This window comes from Stegodyphus dumicola, chromosome 2, assembly GCF_044657685.1.
Source record: "Stegodyphus dumicola isolate Sdum_Otavi_A_Nest chromosome 2, ASM4465768v1".
Taxonomy (NCBI): Eukaryota; Metazoa; Arthropoda; class Arachnida; order Araneae; family Eresidae; genus Stegodyphus; species Stegodyphus dumicola.
Window position 1 is genome coordinate 189,292,104 of NC_140769.1, and position 17,129 is coordinate 189,309,232.

Here is a 17,129-nt window from a genome sequence, read left to right on the forward strand (position 1 = left end):
GTGATTGAGCTTTAGGATGGCGTACAGGCAAACCTGATATATAGACATTATAGGTGTTCAAGGCAGCTACATCTGAGGTCCTACGTCCTACTGTACCTGCGAGAGTTTTATACAGACACATAGATTTATGACAGTGTTTGCATATAGTGCGGTACTGTAAGTATTGTAAGGATCTTAAGTTTTACTAACGTTTATTTTATTTTAAATCTTTACTATCACTTCTTATTTTCTACTTCCGGCCAGAATTATAAGCGTGAAGGAGTTTATGCAAAGTTGTCTGGCGAACGCCAAGTATTTAAGTGTGGCCTTTTTGCCAAGCAGAAGAGAGGAAGCAGTGAGTTCGAAGCAGGCCGCTTACCTTAGAAGTTACGCAGTTGTTATTTGCCTTCCAGGCCAGAGGTTTTAATCCTCTTGATAAATTAAACGTATTGTAGTGTTCACAGTCTCTGTGCTACATACGCTTCCTGTTATTATAAGGCCAATCTTATTCTAAAGTTAAATTAGAGTTTAGTTTTATTTTGATATCTTTTACGTTAGACCCCGAGTGGAGGGTCATTGTATTCCGAAGTACGGAAGTCATTGTATATAAAGAAAAATAAAGGTTTTGTATACCCTTCGTCTGTATCCTGTCTACTTACTACAATTAGTGAACATAGCTTTAGTAAGCTCTCTGTTCTAGTCAGGTCATTGTATGTTTCCGAAGAAGGTAAGAAGAAACATTGAACCTGATAGTGGCGCCCGACGAAGAATAACCATGGCCGAGTTTCAGGAAGAACCTGTGCTGCCTGCAGAAACGGCTCAGAATCCAGAAATGCCAGCTGCCGCCCTGGAAGGATTTGGGTACATCGTCCAGACCATGCGCGCTTCGATGAAACCAGGAGCAACGTTTAATGGAAACTCACAGGTAACCAGTTTTTTGGAAAAATTGGATGACCACTTCATGCTCTACCCCGTGCACGAGTTTCAAAAAGTTACCTTAGCTACCAGCGCTTTGAGGGGCCAAGCGCTTAACTGGTTCAAATGTATCGGCAGAAGTCTCTTGGGTCAAGCAGGAAGTCCCACCTATACTTACGAAAATTTCAAGACTGCCCTACTAAAAGCCTTCCCTGTTGTAAGGGATCGTGCGAAATTAGAAACAGAACTTTTCAGTATATATCAACAAAGAATGGAAAACCTCTCGAGCTTTATATTAAGAAAAATTCACGTTTTCAAGCTCTTGTATGGAAACCGTCCGGATCCTGAAATAATTCAAGTGATTTTGCCGAGGTTACTACCCCAAGTGCAAGACTTTATTGAATTACGAAATCCGACTACACTGGAAAAGTTATTTGAGCTAGCAATGCAGTTTGAAAGTAGAAGAACGGCGGACGTCGAAAGAAGACGCCAATATCAACAGCGAAACCAATTTGGTACGCCAAGACTACAGCAAACTCAAGCACATGGCTACGGAGAAAAAGCGAATCAGTCGGCAAGGAAACCCGAGCATTCAAAAACAGCCGGCGAACGTCGACAGTTCAATAGCAACCCAGGAAAAAAGTCTCAAGGCCAGTGGAGAAAGAAGGAAAGCACCGAAAGGAAAAATAATTTAAACTAAAACGGATTTCTGCTGACGAGAGGGTGCGGAAATCCGAAGGCCACGAAAACCCCTCTTCCTACAAGTTAAATACAGTAATGGTGAAAAATTTAACTCTTCCGAAGATTGAAGTCTTGGTAAATAATATCCCGGCCACCGCACTCCTGGATACCGGCGCGCAGTGTTCCTGTGTGGCAGAAGTCTTTTTTAGAAAGTATTTTCGCAAATACCGCATATATAATGCGGATAATACAACAGTATTAGCGGCGCAAGGAGAACAATGTAAGTGCGTAGGTAAAGTACCTTTGTACATCCGTATCAAGGACGAACAAGTAAAGGTGATGTTTTTTATAGTAAAGAATTTGCAAGCAAATTTAATCCTAGGAATAGACTTTCTTTCAGACGCACAAGCTACACTGGATTTTAATGCAGCGTCCCTTAAGCTGACGATGAAACCAGTGCGTGTAGAAAAGGTTGAACCGCCAAGGTTAAATCTTGACCACCTGCCTAATGACGAGCAAGATAGAATCCGACAAGTGGTAAGTGAATTTGCTTCCTTATTTAGTGATATTCCAGGATTTACTCAGGTTTCTAACCATAGTATTGACACCGGAGATGCATTGCCGGTTCGTCAAAAACCATACCGGTATGATAAGAATAAGGAAAAAATTATAGAATGGCATATTACCGATATGCTACGTAAAAAGATCATAACGCCTATCTCAAGTAGTTATGCTAGTCCGGTGGTTTTATGTAAGAAAAATAATGATTATCCTTTGGAGCATCCAAAAAGGTGGAGATTCGCTATTGATTACCGTAAATTAAATTCCATAACGAAATATCCGGTATATCCGTTACCGATCATAGAAGAAATTTTAAGGAACATAAAATCAACCAAATTTATGACGACTTTAGACTTAACGAATGGTTATTTTCAAATAGGGGTTAGGCCTGAGGACGTGCCTAAGACTGCTTTTATAACCAAGTCTGGCACTTATGCATTTTTGCGAATGCCGTTTGGGCTTTCAGGCGCCCCAGCAACATTTCAGCGATGCATGGACATTGTGTTAAGACCTGTTCTTGGAAAGTCCACATTTATCTATTTAGATGATATCATTATTACTAGTGGTAATCTCGACCAACATATACAGGATTTAAGACAGGTGTTTTCTTTATTAAATGAGGCCGGTCTAAAAGTTAATGTCGAAAAGTGCAAATTTGCAGCCCCTGAATTAAAATATTTAGGTTACAAAATATCGCAAAAAGGGATCGAGACAGATGAATCAAAAATAATCGCTGTACAAAAGTATCCGACTCCAAACACGGCAAAGAAGCTCTCTTCTTTTCTAGGACTTTGTTCATATTATAGGTCCTTTATAAAAGATTTTGCGGCTATCGCTGAGCCATTGTTAAAATTAAAAAGGAAAAAGGCAAGATTCTCGTGGACTGCCGAAGCCAATAGTGCTTTCGAAAAATTAAAACAAGCATTAACGCAAGCCCCTGTGTTGAAATTTCCTGAAAAGGATGAAAATTTAGAAATTTCAGCGGATGCTTCGGATTATGCGGTAGGAGCGGTACTTTCGCAAAATCAGCAGCCCGTGGCATTTTTTAGCCGAACTTTAAATCAAACACAAAGAAACTATTCCGCGACCGAGAGAGAGGCACTTGCAGTTCTGTTAGCAGTGCAAAAGTTCCGAGTCTATTTTGGAAAGGCGCCGATAACAGTATATTCTGATCATGCGGCGGTAATTAGATTGTACTCAGGGAAAAATTTATCCCCAAGGTTAATAAGATGGGCACTCAAGCTGCAAGAATATAATCTGGTAATCAAGCATACCCCCGGAAAGGAAAATATCGTAGCAGATGCCCTATCACGAATTAAATTAGACGAACAGAGTAATACCGTAAAAGTTGCAATGCTGACAGCGTGTACAATAAATTCCCGAGAAACTGTAATAACCGAACTGGGTAAGGATCCTGAGTTTGGAAGTATTTATGAGTATTTGAAGGATCCTGAAAATTTTAGCCACCAAGATATTGTGGCGATAAGAAATAGGGCGGCCCATTACGAACTAATAGATGGTCTATTATTCTACACAAAAACTACGAATTCCAACAACGAATTTCGACGTGTTATCCCAGCTAGTCTTAGATTAAATATCCTGCAAGAGCTCCATGACAGCCCTTTAGCTTCTCATGCTGGTATTCGAAAAACTATCCAACGCGTACGCGAGGCAGTCTACTTTCCTGAACTGCAAAAGTTAACAAGGGCGTATGTCCAGTCCTGCCCAATATGTCAAGCCGTTAATTATATTAATTTCCGCCCGGCCGGGTTTCTAAATAGTATTAAATCCGAATTTCCAAATGAAATAATCGGCATCGATTTATTGGGCCCTTTCCCAAAAAGTCAGTTAAATAAAAATCGCTATCTCCTTGTTATGGTTGATCATTTTAGTAAATGGACCGAAATTGTTCCCTTAAAACGAGCCTCCGCGAAATTAGTTACTGATTCTATTTTAAATAAATATATTTTAAAATACGGGGTGCCCCTAAAAGTTATATCGGATAATGGTCCTCAATTTGTAAGTAATATATTTGAAGACATGTGTCAAAAACTGGGCATACGTCATTTAAAAATGGTCCCGTATCGGCCGCAATCAAATATAGCGGAACGGGTCAACAGAAATATAGTGAAAATTATCCGTAGTTATGTTAAAAATTTTCATAAAAGCTGGGATAACTATGTCAATGAATTTGCTTTCGCCCTTAGGACCGCAAAACATGATACAACGGGCAAAACTCCTGCTGAGTTATTTCTAAGCAGAAAGGTTATAACACCGTTAGATAAACTATTTTATGTGCAACAAAGAGCCCCAGAATTTAAAATGGGTGATATAGAAAAACTAATAAAAGAAGCAAAAAAGAATACGGAAGTAGCACAAAGAAAACAGAAGTTATACTATGATCTGAAACGACGGGGAGTAACTTACAAAGTAGGGGATGAAGTTTTAAAAATTAAGCATTCACTTTCTTCAGCACCAGAAGATAAAACTGCCAAATTTTTTCCACGCTTTGAAGGACCATATGTTTTAGAAAAAATAACTCACGCTGTTGTAGTGTTAAAGGCAAGAAATGGTGAAACCTGTTCCGCAAATATGGATCAAATTAAACCCTACTTCGATCGTAATAAAATGAAAATCTTTTCAGATCTTTTGCAGGATCCGGTACGGCAGACACCGCAGGTACAAGTTCCAGAGGTGGGAAAACGACAAGTACAAGGGCAAGCCAATGAGAGACAGAAGCAAGTGAAAAGAAAATTGCCCCGCGGAAAAACTGAAGGTAAAAAGAAAAAGAAGCCGTTCCACCGTCCAGAAAACAGAGTTCACGAATATCCCCAGAATGAAGAAGGGAGAAGGACGACGTATGTGGAAAGGACCAGGAGAAAGGACGGCAACTATAACCCGGCTGTGAAACGGAAGATTGACTCATCCGACAGAACTCTCCGCAGCAAAAGTCGCCGAACTGCGGAAGGGCCATCAGCGGCGGAGGAAAAAGTACAAGAAAAATTTGAACGGCCAACAACGAGGTCCAAGCAGGATCACGACAGAAGTTTCCCGGTTCCACCAAGACCAGCTGCCTTCAAACGGCCAAGACCACAAGCAGAGGACAGAAGGAAGATGTTCAAGGGTGGCCGTAGTGGTGAAAAACGGAAGCTTCCAGAGGAAAGCACTGAAGGGCGAGCCCGTACAAGAAGGAGGATCAACCAAGCTACTATCAGCTATACCTTTAAAGACTGGGCCCAGAAAAGGATGTCTGAATATTACAAAGATAAGTAAAATTTTATGTTACTTTACAAACTTAAGTTAATCTTTCATTCTTACTGCAAGTGGCAGATTTCAAGAAGTTTTACCTCATGCGAGGTCTACCTTTATCGCCAAAAGGGCGAGAAATGAGTTGTGACCGATTTTCTTATTATGTTTTTCAATTACTCGCGCGTAAAACTAAAGTTGATGTATAATAGCGTTGTGTAAAGACTTAAATATTGTAAAAAGTTATTGTATAAATTTTATTTAAAACATTCTAGCAAGAAAGAAGTTTTAGTCTGAAAGACTTTTTGAAATGTAGTATTATTTCAATGTAGAAAGAATTGGCACTTGCTTTGATATGTTCTTGTATACATGTGAACTGTTATTTTGAATGTTAAGAAATACCGTGATATGGTAAAAGTGAAAGTAATGTTAAAAATTTGTTATTCGTGTGACTGTAAAGATTAAATCATGACGAATATATGTTAAAGGTTGAATGATGTAGTTAGGCTCTCTGACGCTAAACTTTAGAGTTAGCCACTTTCAGAATAGTACCTCAGGGTCTAGAGTTGAAATTAGGGTGTGTTAAGAGGTCTCGTATGTTGAATTTTAACACGTTAGTGTTTTGATTGTAGGAGGAAGTGTGGCACACGTAGACAGAAACACATTCGTGGTTGGTGTTCTTTTACAACACATGTCAGAGAGCACGGGGAGAGATAATTAAAATAGTCATGAATGAAATAAGAATGTTAAGAAAAGTATATTCTATATGTTATTTGCAATGTCATTCTGTAACATTTCATTAAACTAGTTTTCCTTCCAGATCTCTGGAAGGAACCAGAATTGAATAAAGCTCCTGTTTAGATGCAATACAGACGAAAAAGAAAAAAAAGATTGTTGTATATCCCGGGAGCTGCTATTGTAACAAATTTCTTTCTTTTAAATTTTCTAGTTTCTAGCTAAGTTATGATTGTAAAAGGTTGGCCTCGCGTTAGTTTTTAGAGTTAAAAGTTTTCAACAAGGTCGTTTTGGACCTCAGTTTCAAACAAATTAACTCTGGCGGGAAGTATGTAAGGATCTTAAGTTTTACTAACGTTTCTTTTATTTTAAATCTTTACTATCACTTCTTATTTTCTACTTCCGGCCAGAATTATAAGCGTGAAGGAGTTTATGCAAAGTTGTCTGGCGAACGCCAAGTATTTAAGTGTGGCCTTTTTGCCAAGCAGAAGAGAGGAAGCAGTGAGTTCGAAGCAGGCCGCTTACCTTAGAAGTTACGCAGTTGCTATTTGCCTTCCAGGCCAGAGGTTTTAATCCTCTTGATAAATTAAACGTATTGTAGTGTTCACAGTCTCTGTGCTACATACGCTTCCTGTTATTATAAGGCCAATCTTATTCTAAAGTTAAATTAGAGTTTAGTTTTATTTTGATATCTTTTACGTTAGACCCCGAGTGGAGGGTCATTGTATTCCGAAGTACGGAAGTCATTGTATATAAAGAAAAATAAAGGGTTTTGTATACCCTTCGTCTGTATCCTGTCTACTTACTACAATTAGTGAACATAGCTTTAGTAAGCTCTCTGTTCTAGTCAGGTCATTGTATGTTTCCGAAGAAGGTAAGAAGAAACATTGAACCTGATAGTATATTCTATATTATGTTACGTAATTCTATACAACGTTACATATGACTTTACATTACTATTCAGAGATGACGTTACACTTGCGTTACGTGGTGTTACATTTACAATTTGTACTGTGTGCGGATTTAGCAGTGTTTTTATTATGTTCAATGTAACATAAGATTTTTGATACATATTGAGCAATATAATTGCTCTGGCAGTTATGCGAATGAGCTTAGAATGTCTGACATGCCGGGGCATGTAAGTATACATTTCTAATGTTCATAGGCGCATCTTGCTATGTCACTGCGTTATTCGCAGGAATGTACTGTACATATGCTTTGCATACATATTCTAAGATACTGTCCTTTGACTGTTTAGTACATCCGATGCGACATTTACTTTTAAATACACGTATTTAAAGCAGCTAGGTTGTGCAGCCAGTTAAGGTGGATGGCCATTGGATCGCGTTACACTTGGAATTCAGGTCTAGACAGAGCCTGAAGCCAGCTGTGTACTTTCTTTGTCTGACACGTCATCCATATTGATATTCACTGTTGAATTAGTGGAGATGTTCCCACATACTTGCTGATGTACATGAACTATTTTATATACTGGTGCTTAAGTTATTTACATTGCTTGAATTTTGATTAGTACTGCTGAGAAGTTGCGGTACGCGTAGGATATACAGTACATGCACACATACGGGGTTTAGTTGGCATGATTGACTTACTATTGGTAGAGTTTGCTTGTTCAGCGCTATATTTGCGTTATCCGAGGAGATATTTCTCAAATGACATGCAGGCCTTGCACTAATTATTCGACTGCACAAAGGTCAGTGCCGTGTCTGGCAAGCAAATTCATGATTTTAATGATCTGTCGTCGACACAGGTGCTTCTGCTTAATCATGAATTTACAGAATACCTGTGTATTGACAGTTGGAATACGTATGTGCAGTTCGCTGGTAAGTGGGCAGGTTATGACATAATGCCCCGGAGTACCCAGGTAGCCACAACTGCACTGATCTGTGTCTGTCGCCATGCGTGGCAAAGTACTCCGGGAAAGGCTCATGGCCCGTGATATAGCGCACCAAGTGCGTATTGAAACATTACGTACGCATATCCGTCGTTGTCATTCATTTTTGACCCATCAGTAAAAATACGGGTATTGGGCCTGTTCATATCTTCAGATCGCCCCTTGAGGTTGATTCATACTCCTACGCTCTGCTGTGCTGGGTGGAACTCAAGTGGATTGCTGGAATTTCATAGTCTCTGGGCCAGTAAGTTTCTTCATATAAAGTGGCTGGTTGCCGCAGTTGCTTAACTTGTTGCAGGACTGCCTCCCTTTTGGCGCTGATGTGAAGGGGAACGAGACCTGCTAAAATGTTCAGTGCGCTAGTTGCTGTCGTGCGGTAGGCCCTCGTGATGTTTAACATAAATTGCCTTTGTATACTTGCAGTGTTTTTAGCAGTGTTTTTATTATTGCATCGGCTGGGTTCATACAGCCGCCGCATACGTTACAATCTTTTCTGCAACTGTCTGATAGATGATCTTATGAATATGCGGATTGAGGCCCCAAATGTGACCCTACATTAACCGCATGTTCTTGGCAATGGTCGCGGTACGTTTTTACAATTACATATGGGATCCACTTCAATTTGTTATCAAACAGTAGACCCAGATATTTTAATTGCTTAACTATTTTTATTCGCTGGCCATTGATGGTAATGCGAGGCTGTCTAACCAGTCATCCTCCTTTTTTTGGGGAAAAGCAGAATTTGTGACTTGCTTTCCGCTATTATTATCTTCTGGCATTTTTCGCTGAACAGTGAGCAGGTCTGATTTCTGTTCGCTTGTAGTTCCTCTCTCGTGCGACCTTTTACTATAAAGGCCGCGTTGCCCGCATAAGCTATAACTCTTGTATGCTCTGGCCACTGCGCAGAGAGAATATTGTTGAAAGTTATGTTACAGAGGTGGGGGCCCGCGCATGAGCCTTGTGGGCTTCCGCGGGACTGTCTCCTCTGGAGTATACCTCCGTTGTGGACTCTGGAGTATACCTCCGACGTTTCGGTCTGACAGGTAGTGCTGGATTGTTCTGTACATGTTCGATGGGCATTTAGCTTCTGCCAGCGCATTTAGTGTGGCTGGCCACCACAACGTTACGAAGGCGCTTTTTAGATCGAGGCTGATAAACTCCGTGTTATAACCATTTCCTTGATTTTTATAAATTTAATTAAATTATATTTGACTTCTGCCAGTGCGTGAACTGTTGATGAACCGGTTCTGAAGCCATACTGGTTAGGGCTCAAGTAATTGGTGAGGTGCAAGTAATGCCTCAGCCGATTCATAATGATTTTTTCGTACATCTTCCCCAACGCAAACAATAGGCAGATGTGTCAGTACGAGTCTGGGTCTCTACTTTTCTTTAGAAAGAACACCGATTGCCCTACTTTGAACCACCGCGGGAATGTACCCGTGTTATAAAGCCTGCTCAGGAGTGAAATGAAGAATTCAATGTTTGCATTTAAGGCGGTCTTGACGATGTTATAATTTACTCCATCCGGCTCCGGAGCTTTTCTCTTGGGAAGGCAGCGTAGTATTTGTATCAAATCCTGTGCTGGGATATCCTTGTCATTTGGGACGGAAGTATTGGTTGCCGTAATCCTTTCTTGTTGATGCTCAGCTGTATCTCCTGTCATATCATCCTGCGGGAACACTGCATCTAATATCGCATTCAGTGTGCTGACCTTGGGGCTTTCATCTTCTGTCACTGCATGGAGGAGATGAAACTTAGTAGGTGCATACATCTTCCCGGTCGCCAGCTTGTAGTGTATGCCAAAGAGAGCTGTGTTTTCTGTGCAGAAAGCCCTCCAAGAGGTGAGCTTTGCCTGTAGGACCATCCTTTTATAATGGGCCCTTTCTCGCTGGAAAGCTGTCAAGAGAGTTGAGTCAGCGCTGTCGTTCCTTTGGCGATCTCACTTAAGCCGGCATCGCAGTGCACGGCACTTTTTTTGCTGTACTTTAAGGTCGCTTGTCCACCAGCTCAGACCTTTCGGCTTTTCGGTGGTTCTGACCACCAGAATTGGTTCGCAGGCTTCTTGTATTACCTTGACGACTTTTTCAGTAAGTTCTTCGAGCTCTGCTTGTGTCGCTGCTAGCTCTATCCTGGGGGCAACTCGCCTAGATGGTGTTGACAGCGCTGGAGGAATCGCTTCAGCTTATTGGCGGGCAGGTTATACCTTCTTATAATAGAAGTAGTTGTCCGGTGCGAAATTTTGAATGTCACATAATTGTGATCGGACAGACTTATTCTCTCTATTATTTCCCAGTCCTGTAACATGGGGGCAATACTAGGGGCGGATAATGTTAAGTCTGGCCAGCCTTTTGCGTGTACTCTATCAAATGTGGGTGGAGCATCTGCGGAATTATGGAGAACCAGGTTATGTGCCGAGAAGAACTCTTCCAGGTGTCTGCCCTTGGGCTCCGTATCCGCATAGCCCCAGCACACATTGTGGGCATTAAAATCTGTAAAGATGATATTGACCTTGCCATAGTCTCTGAGGAAGGATGCCATGAAGGTCGTTGTTGGTTCTACCGAACTAAATGCAGTTCATGCGTCTCCAGGAGCACTGCGACGTGACCTCTCTCTTGGCTGATGACACTGAGCGACCACGCCGGATTGCAGTTGATGATGGCAGTACGTGGAGGGAGTTCCCTATCCTCTTTCTGAAAGAAACCCCACGTGAGGGAGAACTCTACCACTTTTACTTGTTTAGTGTACGGTTCCTGGATAAACATGATGTCTATTTTGTTCTCGATAGCGTATGCTGCGGCATGGGCGCTTGCTGCATGTGCCCGTTGCAAGTTTATCTGCATACAACTGTTTGGTATGTACTCTTGTAGCCTGACTTCATTCATTATGCTTTTAGGCATCTGTGGTCTTATATTGCTGCTTGCTGGCTCCTCACGAAGTGCGGTGGTGCCCATGCTAATATTGGACTGAACCCTGGTATATCTACACTGCCAGTTAAAATTCTGGACAGTCTCTGTGGTAGGCGGGGTGCTTATGATCCCGTCTGGCACCGATGCGATGGATTGCATCACCACTGTTGATACAAGAGTTCTGCCCGGCATTCTCGAGTACCGTGTTCTTCACCACAGTAGGCGCAGTACTGCATTGGGCTTTTGCACTTGGCCGGTGTGTGGACCAATCTCTGATACCTGTAGCATCTGGTGATGCCGCGATATTCGGTAATGGTGTGGGCAGCCCATCCCAAGTAGTCTTCGTGCCTTGATTGCTGCTGCAAATCCTGCCTTTTGGCATTCAAATACCCATTAACTCTATCGCCTCGTCGTTCCTTGAGGCGATAGAGTGCCTTGAAGTGGTTGCCTGGAGCATTGGTGACGGCACTGATTTCACTAATGATGTCCTCTGGCTGCATGTTGGTGGGGACATTGTGCACGACGCATCTTGGTAGTCGTTTTTCAGGTCTCTTGACCTCGGCCGGGATGGTGGCTTTTTGTAGTTCTTTTTCCAGTATGCCGACATCTTCGTCTGAGTCGCAGAATACTTCATATACACCCTTACGTGTGGATACAGTCTTGTTGATGTGGACAGGTAGCTTTGAGATAGGAACCTTATCCTTGCGTTGCTCCTTGAGTGTTGACGAGGTTGTCTCCTCTGCTGGTTGAATTTGGAAACTTGGCTTTGGAGTCCTTAAGTGAATGAATAAACAGTATTTTATTAACGGTTGAAAATTTAAACAAGATATAGGGAGAGTGTGAGCTAATAGTAGGAATTTAATAGAAAAACCCAGCGAATAAATAGACTGTGTTGCCACTTCTTTCACATAGCAATGTATTATTATTCAGTAAAGCGCAAGATAATGTTTAATTTTTCTTTCAAATTTATTCTATTGTTAACTGATGAAACAAGCGATTTAAAAGCAACAAACGCAACCTGATTTTAATTATTATTAAATTGGACTCATAAAATTGCATTAGAGGGTTTGTTACGTAGAGACATTAGCATTTTTTTGGGAGCAGGCAAGATAAAAAATTAGCAACGCCTTCGCCGGGAATCGATCCGCGGAACTCTGGAATACGCGCCCAGCGTGCAGACCACCACACCATGAAGGTATGCCAAGAAGACGAGAAAAATACCTTATAATTAAAATCATTATACTTTTTTTCCTTTTTTTTTAGGCGATTGGACGCGTATATGACTGGCGACGCTATTGGCTAGTTAATACATAAAAGCAAATGGCGAATTTTAAGCTGGCGGCTTGAACACATAAACAGAATTTTTGACAAATTTATTTTTAAATTCTCTGTGTTGGCCTTTCATTGGTGCATACTTAAAACAGGAACTTATTTAACCTAAAATACCACAGAAGGATAAAAGCAATAACAATGATGATCTTGACTACTTACCCCCCTGACCTCTCTCTTTTGTAACATCTCTCGTCGGAATCTGCTGAGATGCAGGGGGCTGCCGCAACGCCTTCTGGACGAGTCCTGTCAAGCTAGCGAGTTGGCGCTCCATGTGTTCCACCCGAAGCCTGAGAAAGAAAACATTGTTAAAGATTATCACACTCAAAATGTGATCAATTTCTAAGTGCTATTGTAAATACCTATGGATCAATTTCAATTGTTTTTTCTTTGGTAATGTTTTACAAATCCGTTCCAAAGCAAAGAAAATCAAAAAATTTTTGTATTCTGAAAAATTTAATTGTTTTCCGTTATTTTGGTGTTGTTGGAATACTTGCTATTTCGTAATTTTTACACTCTTTCATTATTGCTATATTCCTACTTTACACTCTTTCATTATTGTTATATTCGTACTTTACACTCTTTCATTATTGTTTATTACAAAAAATTGATAGACCTTTCTGTGGTTACGCAAAAGAAACCATTAAATAAGTCATCGAACTTAATTTTTTCACTTCATAGAAGTCCTAACAATAAATTAAGGTAAACAGCGTAATAGCACAAATGGGAACAATAATAACAGTTCAAACTACAGTTCGAATAATTTAGAAAACTAAACTATTCATTATTTGAATTCTTCTGTTTCTAAAATATTTTGAAAAACTAATTTGTTACCTATTTTAAGATTTCCAAATATTAAATCTTGGCCTAAAATATCAACTATACACTTTTTTCCTTTCATATTCGAATTCTGAGATAAATATCATCGCAGTGCTTTTATTACTCTTTCATAATGATCTAAACTCTTTAACCCGATTTTATTATTAAAAGCAATTGTCTTAAATTGTTTTTTATAATAAAATCGGCAAGATAAAAATCTTAAAAAAATCGGAAAGGATTCACATTTGAGCATTGCATTAGTGGATTTGTTAAGGTTTTTTTAAATACCCTCGCTGAGCATTGCAAGTTACCAGTTATGCTCTTAGACTCACTCCTACTAACAGAGTGTTTTTGTCGTTTTAGCTTTATTATAAAGCACTGCTATCTTCTCACTTACTCCACATAAAACTTAAAAGCAAAATCACAAAACATTTGAAAACAGCATATTTGTAAAATTCTCGATGGAGTTTTGGAGGAATGATTGCCAAACATATTTTTTATATTCGTTATATAATTTTTTTAAAGGTAGCCGCGGCAGCAGCCTAAAATAGTTAATCATAAGAATGAATCAAGAACTACGATTACTGCTTTTCAATCATTTGATTAGCTACTTAGTAACAGAAAGATTAAATTTGAAAGATAACTATTTTACACTTTACTGAATGGCAACACGCTGATACATGGAGATAACAAGTATTGAGGTTGTGGCAACACATTGCTTTCAAATAGTCGAATTTGTGGATTTAAATTGAAAGATAAATATCTTACATTTATGTTGTGGGTAAATACTTTATCAGCAATAAGCCCTCAGAACTATGCATTTAATATCAATCAGTGTTAAAATCTTAAACATTTCGCTGAATCTCAAAAGTCTCGCGTGCTGGAGATACAAATCTTTCATTTCGAACAATGTTCCGACGTCTCGCTTTCAAATCGCTGAGCTGGTTAAACAAAAAATTCGTTAAATTTATATAAAGAATAAAATAAATAAGAAAAAAATTGCAAATTCGAGCTGCGAGGTGCTTATGTTTAGGTGGAAGATCCCGTGTAGGTGACTTTGTTTCCCCACAGTGCAAGGAATATACATACATAAATCGAAATACTTCATTATTGATTTTTTTTAAAAAATAGTGCATTGAGATAACATTTAATGGCTGCAGTTTGAAAGGAGATTCGGACACACGTGCAAAAATTGAGTTACGAGAAAAATAATTACAGTATTCTTATTTTGTAAAATTATAACATATCCTAAAGTTCTTGGATACATTTTGCTGCTACTTAGGCTTATCAGAAGTTTGCATTTGCTGTATGTCAAACAATAAACACATTATAGCAGTGGACTTCAAACTTTGTGTAATTATGGAACCTTTAGAACTACTACGCTTAGAATCTACTGTATAAGGTTTTCTTGGAAAACCATATTCTATCCTCAGAAAAATGTATCTTGAAATAATATTTAAAGCAGATCACTATGTCATAGGTACTTTACATAAGGACAATTAAGGAAAGTACTTGCTCCGAAAGTAAATAAATAGAAATATATACATTTGCACCTTGAAATAAAATAAGGAATAAAAATTGAAATAAAATAAGGAAAAAATAAAAATTTTTATTCGACATAATTAAATAATGAAATCGTGATTTGACTGCCTAAAAAAACAGCACATTTCTGTTTAAACTACAAAATTAATTTTTATCTATAAATGTCGCAATTATGAAATTATTTTTTATCTAATCATGCCTTCAAATTAAATCGCAAACCTTGGTTTTATTACTGAAACGTCATACATATTAATCAAAATTACATTAAAAGTTTCTTAAAAATATGCTGTCCACTCTCTTTATAAGTACATAATACACTAATAAATAAATAAATGCGTGTAAACATTTTAACAACAAACTTAATTTTATTTGACTTAGAATGAGGAGCAAAGCATTCAAGAGTAAAAGTTTAGTATTCGTATAGGTGGAATAAGGGCACAGCCCGACCCTCTCAGCAATATAATTGCCCTATAGCCTTATAATGAGCTCGATACTTATAACGTATAAGTATAGATGTTATGAGTATTTAAGTTGTAATTATCAATTAGATAGTCGTATAATGTTCCCAGGTACTAACCTCGCCTCCTCGTCCACGACCGGCGTAACCGAACCCGATCTCGTTCCGTAGATCCTCTCTGTCCCCCCATAGTAGGGCTCCTCGTAGGGCGACACCGGGGCAGCAGCAGCGAAAGCCCTCGCGGGCTCGTAGCGTCTCTCAGGTGATGAAAGGTAGCCACCTTCGTAACTCTTCCGGTACGTTGGCTCATAGTGTCGCTCAGGAGATACTGTGTAGATGGGCACTGCTCCTGCAGAATATGGGCGCTCAGGGGGAGGGCGGTAACCCCCCTGAGGCTCGTGACGTCGCTCGGCAGTGAAGCGGGGATACGGGGGCACACGGGAATCTACTGCTGAAAAAGAACGAAATACCAATTTTAAATCAGAGAATATTGTGAATGGCATTTTACTATTTGTGACTTATTATTTTGCAAACTTAACTACAGAAAAGCAGTGTGCAACCATGAATACATAAAAAAATTAATTATTATTTTTATTACAAAAGAGTATATCTTTTACTTCAAAGCTAACAATCTTCCTTATATCTTCTGCGCTATATTCTTTGAAATGCTGCAACATGTCTCGCTTAATGTAGCTCAAATACTTCTATGAAAACTTGATGAAAACTCATCTAACACGGGGGCGTAAATCTTTTGTCAATGAATTTTTGACAACCCCATCTTTCAACCAAATTAGTGAAAAATTTACTTAAATTAGATAGGGAAGTCAATTGGAATAAACTTTAAAACGCCTATTTCTCCCTCCAAATTACTTCGAAATATTGGAAAAACGTTTATTTATGTATCTTTTTTGACTTGAAGCTGCTAAGATGAGCTATAGCGTACATATTTCTTCGTCATGAAATTACAACTGCTAATTTTTTGCTGCAAAAAAGGAATAATCTATGTCATTATAAGATGTGTAAGAAAGGGAAGCTTAGGTTTATAAAATAAAAGTTGTAGTCAAAACTATTTTGGTTTCGCGGTTTTTTGTTTTAAACAAAAAGAAGAACGCTTTTAATAATGTTTTAAAACCTATGAAAATTCATAATGTGGATTTATGGGGCAGGTGGGGTAGTTATTTCCGCATCACTGCTTCTATTGTGCTTCCATTTTATAAGATTAAAGGATAAATTTAAGAAAAAAAGTGGCCGAACACTTGCGAAATAAGCTCTATTCTCTTTATAGTTCGTAACATTTTTCTGAAACATAGTATGCCTTAGAGTCTGATGTTTATTTCAATTAAATCAAATAATTTCGAAACAGCAACTTAAATCGCATGAGGACTGGTTTCTTTTTGTGAAAAAAATTTAATAAATTAAAAATGAGATTTTTTTAATTAGCTCTAATTATTAATGTATTTTAAATTATTTCATTTTTGACATAAAACACATGTTGGCAATACAGTGCTTAAAGCACTGCTTGTGTAATTTATTGTAAGACTGGTATAACGAAATAGGTTTGCGAGTTTTACTCCCTTTTAATTACTTTTTCTCTTGATATAGAGTATCCCGCTAAAATAACTATCGTAATTGTTAAAGGTTTGCCAAAGTAATTATCTTGATTATCTATCATGCATTGGACTTGAGAAATAATTATTTAAAAACTAGTAAAATTTCTGAAAACATTTCTAAATTAATATACGTTTTTGTAATATTTACTAAAATAATAATAATTTAAAAAACTATATATTTAAAATTCATTTGATATATTTGTAAAAATGCATGGATTTTCCATACATTTTATACATTCAAATTAAATCCCAAAATTGTAATATGGTGATATACACGACAAGACTACAAAATTTTCTCTAGAAATGTTTTAACAGTGAAATTTCGATTTTCGAGATAAGAGACAGCCATAACATACAATATATCGCATATGTTTTCATGAAATATATATGTTACGGTGAAACACCGAAATCTGGAGAATGTCGACTTTCACCGGTGA

General features: G+C 38.6%; 1 protein-coding gene across 8 annotated transcripts in view; it reads right to left on the bottom strand.

Moving 5' to 3' along the window:
- LOC118191457 (coiled-coil domain-containing protein AGAP005037-like) overlaps window positions 1–17,129 on the bottom strand; it is a 769,544-nt gene that overhangs the window by 115,281 nt on the left and 637,134 nt on the right. For 7 of the 8 annotated variants that reach the window (XM_085811562.1, XM_085811564.1, XM_085811563.1 and 4 more), the window contains 2 exons: window positions 15,203–15,533; window positions 12,427–12,554 (listed from right to left, as the gene is read on the bottom strand). In XM_085811562.1, coding sequence (XP_085667688.1) covers window positions 12,427–12,554; window positions 15,203–15,533 — 459 coding nt within the window. The remainder of the gene's footprint in view (window positions 1–12,426; window positions 12,555–15,202; window positions 15,534–17,129) is intronic. The other variant, XM_085811561.1, reaches the window with a different exon arrangement.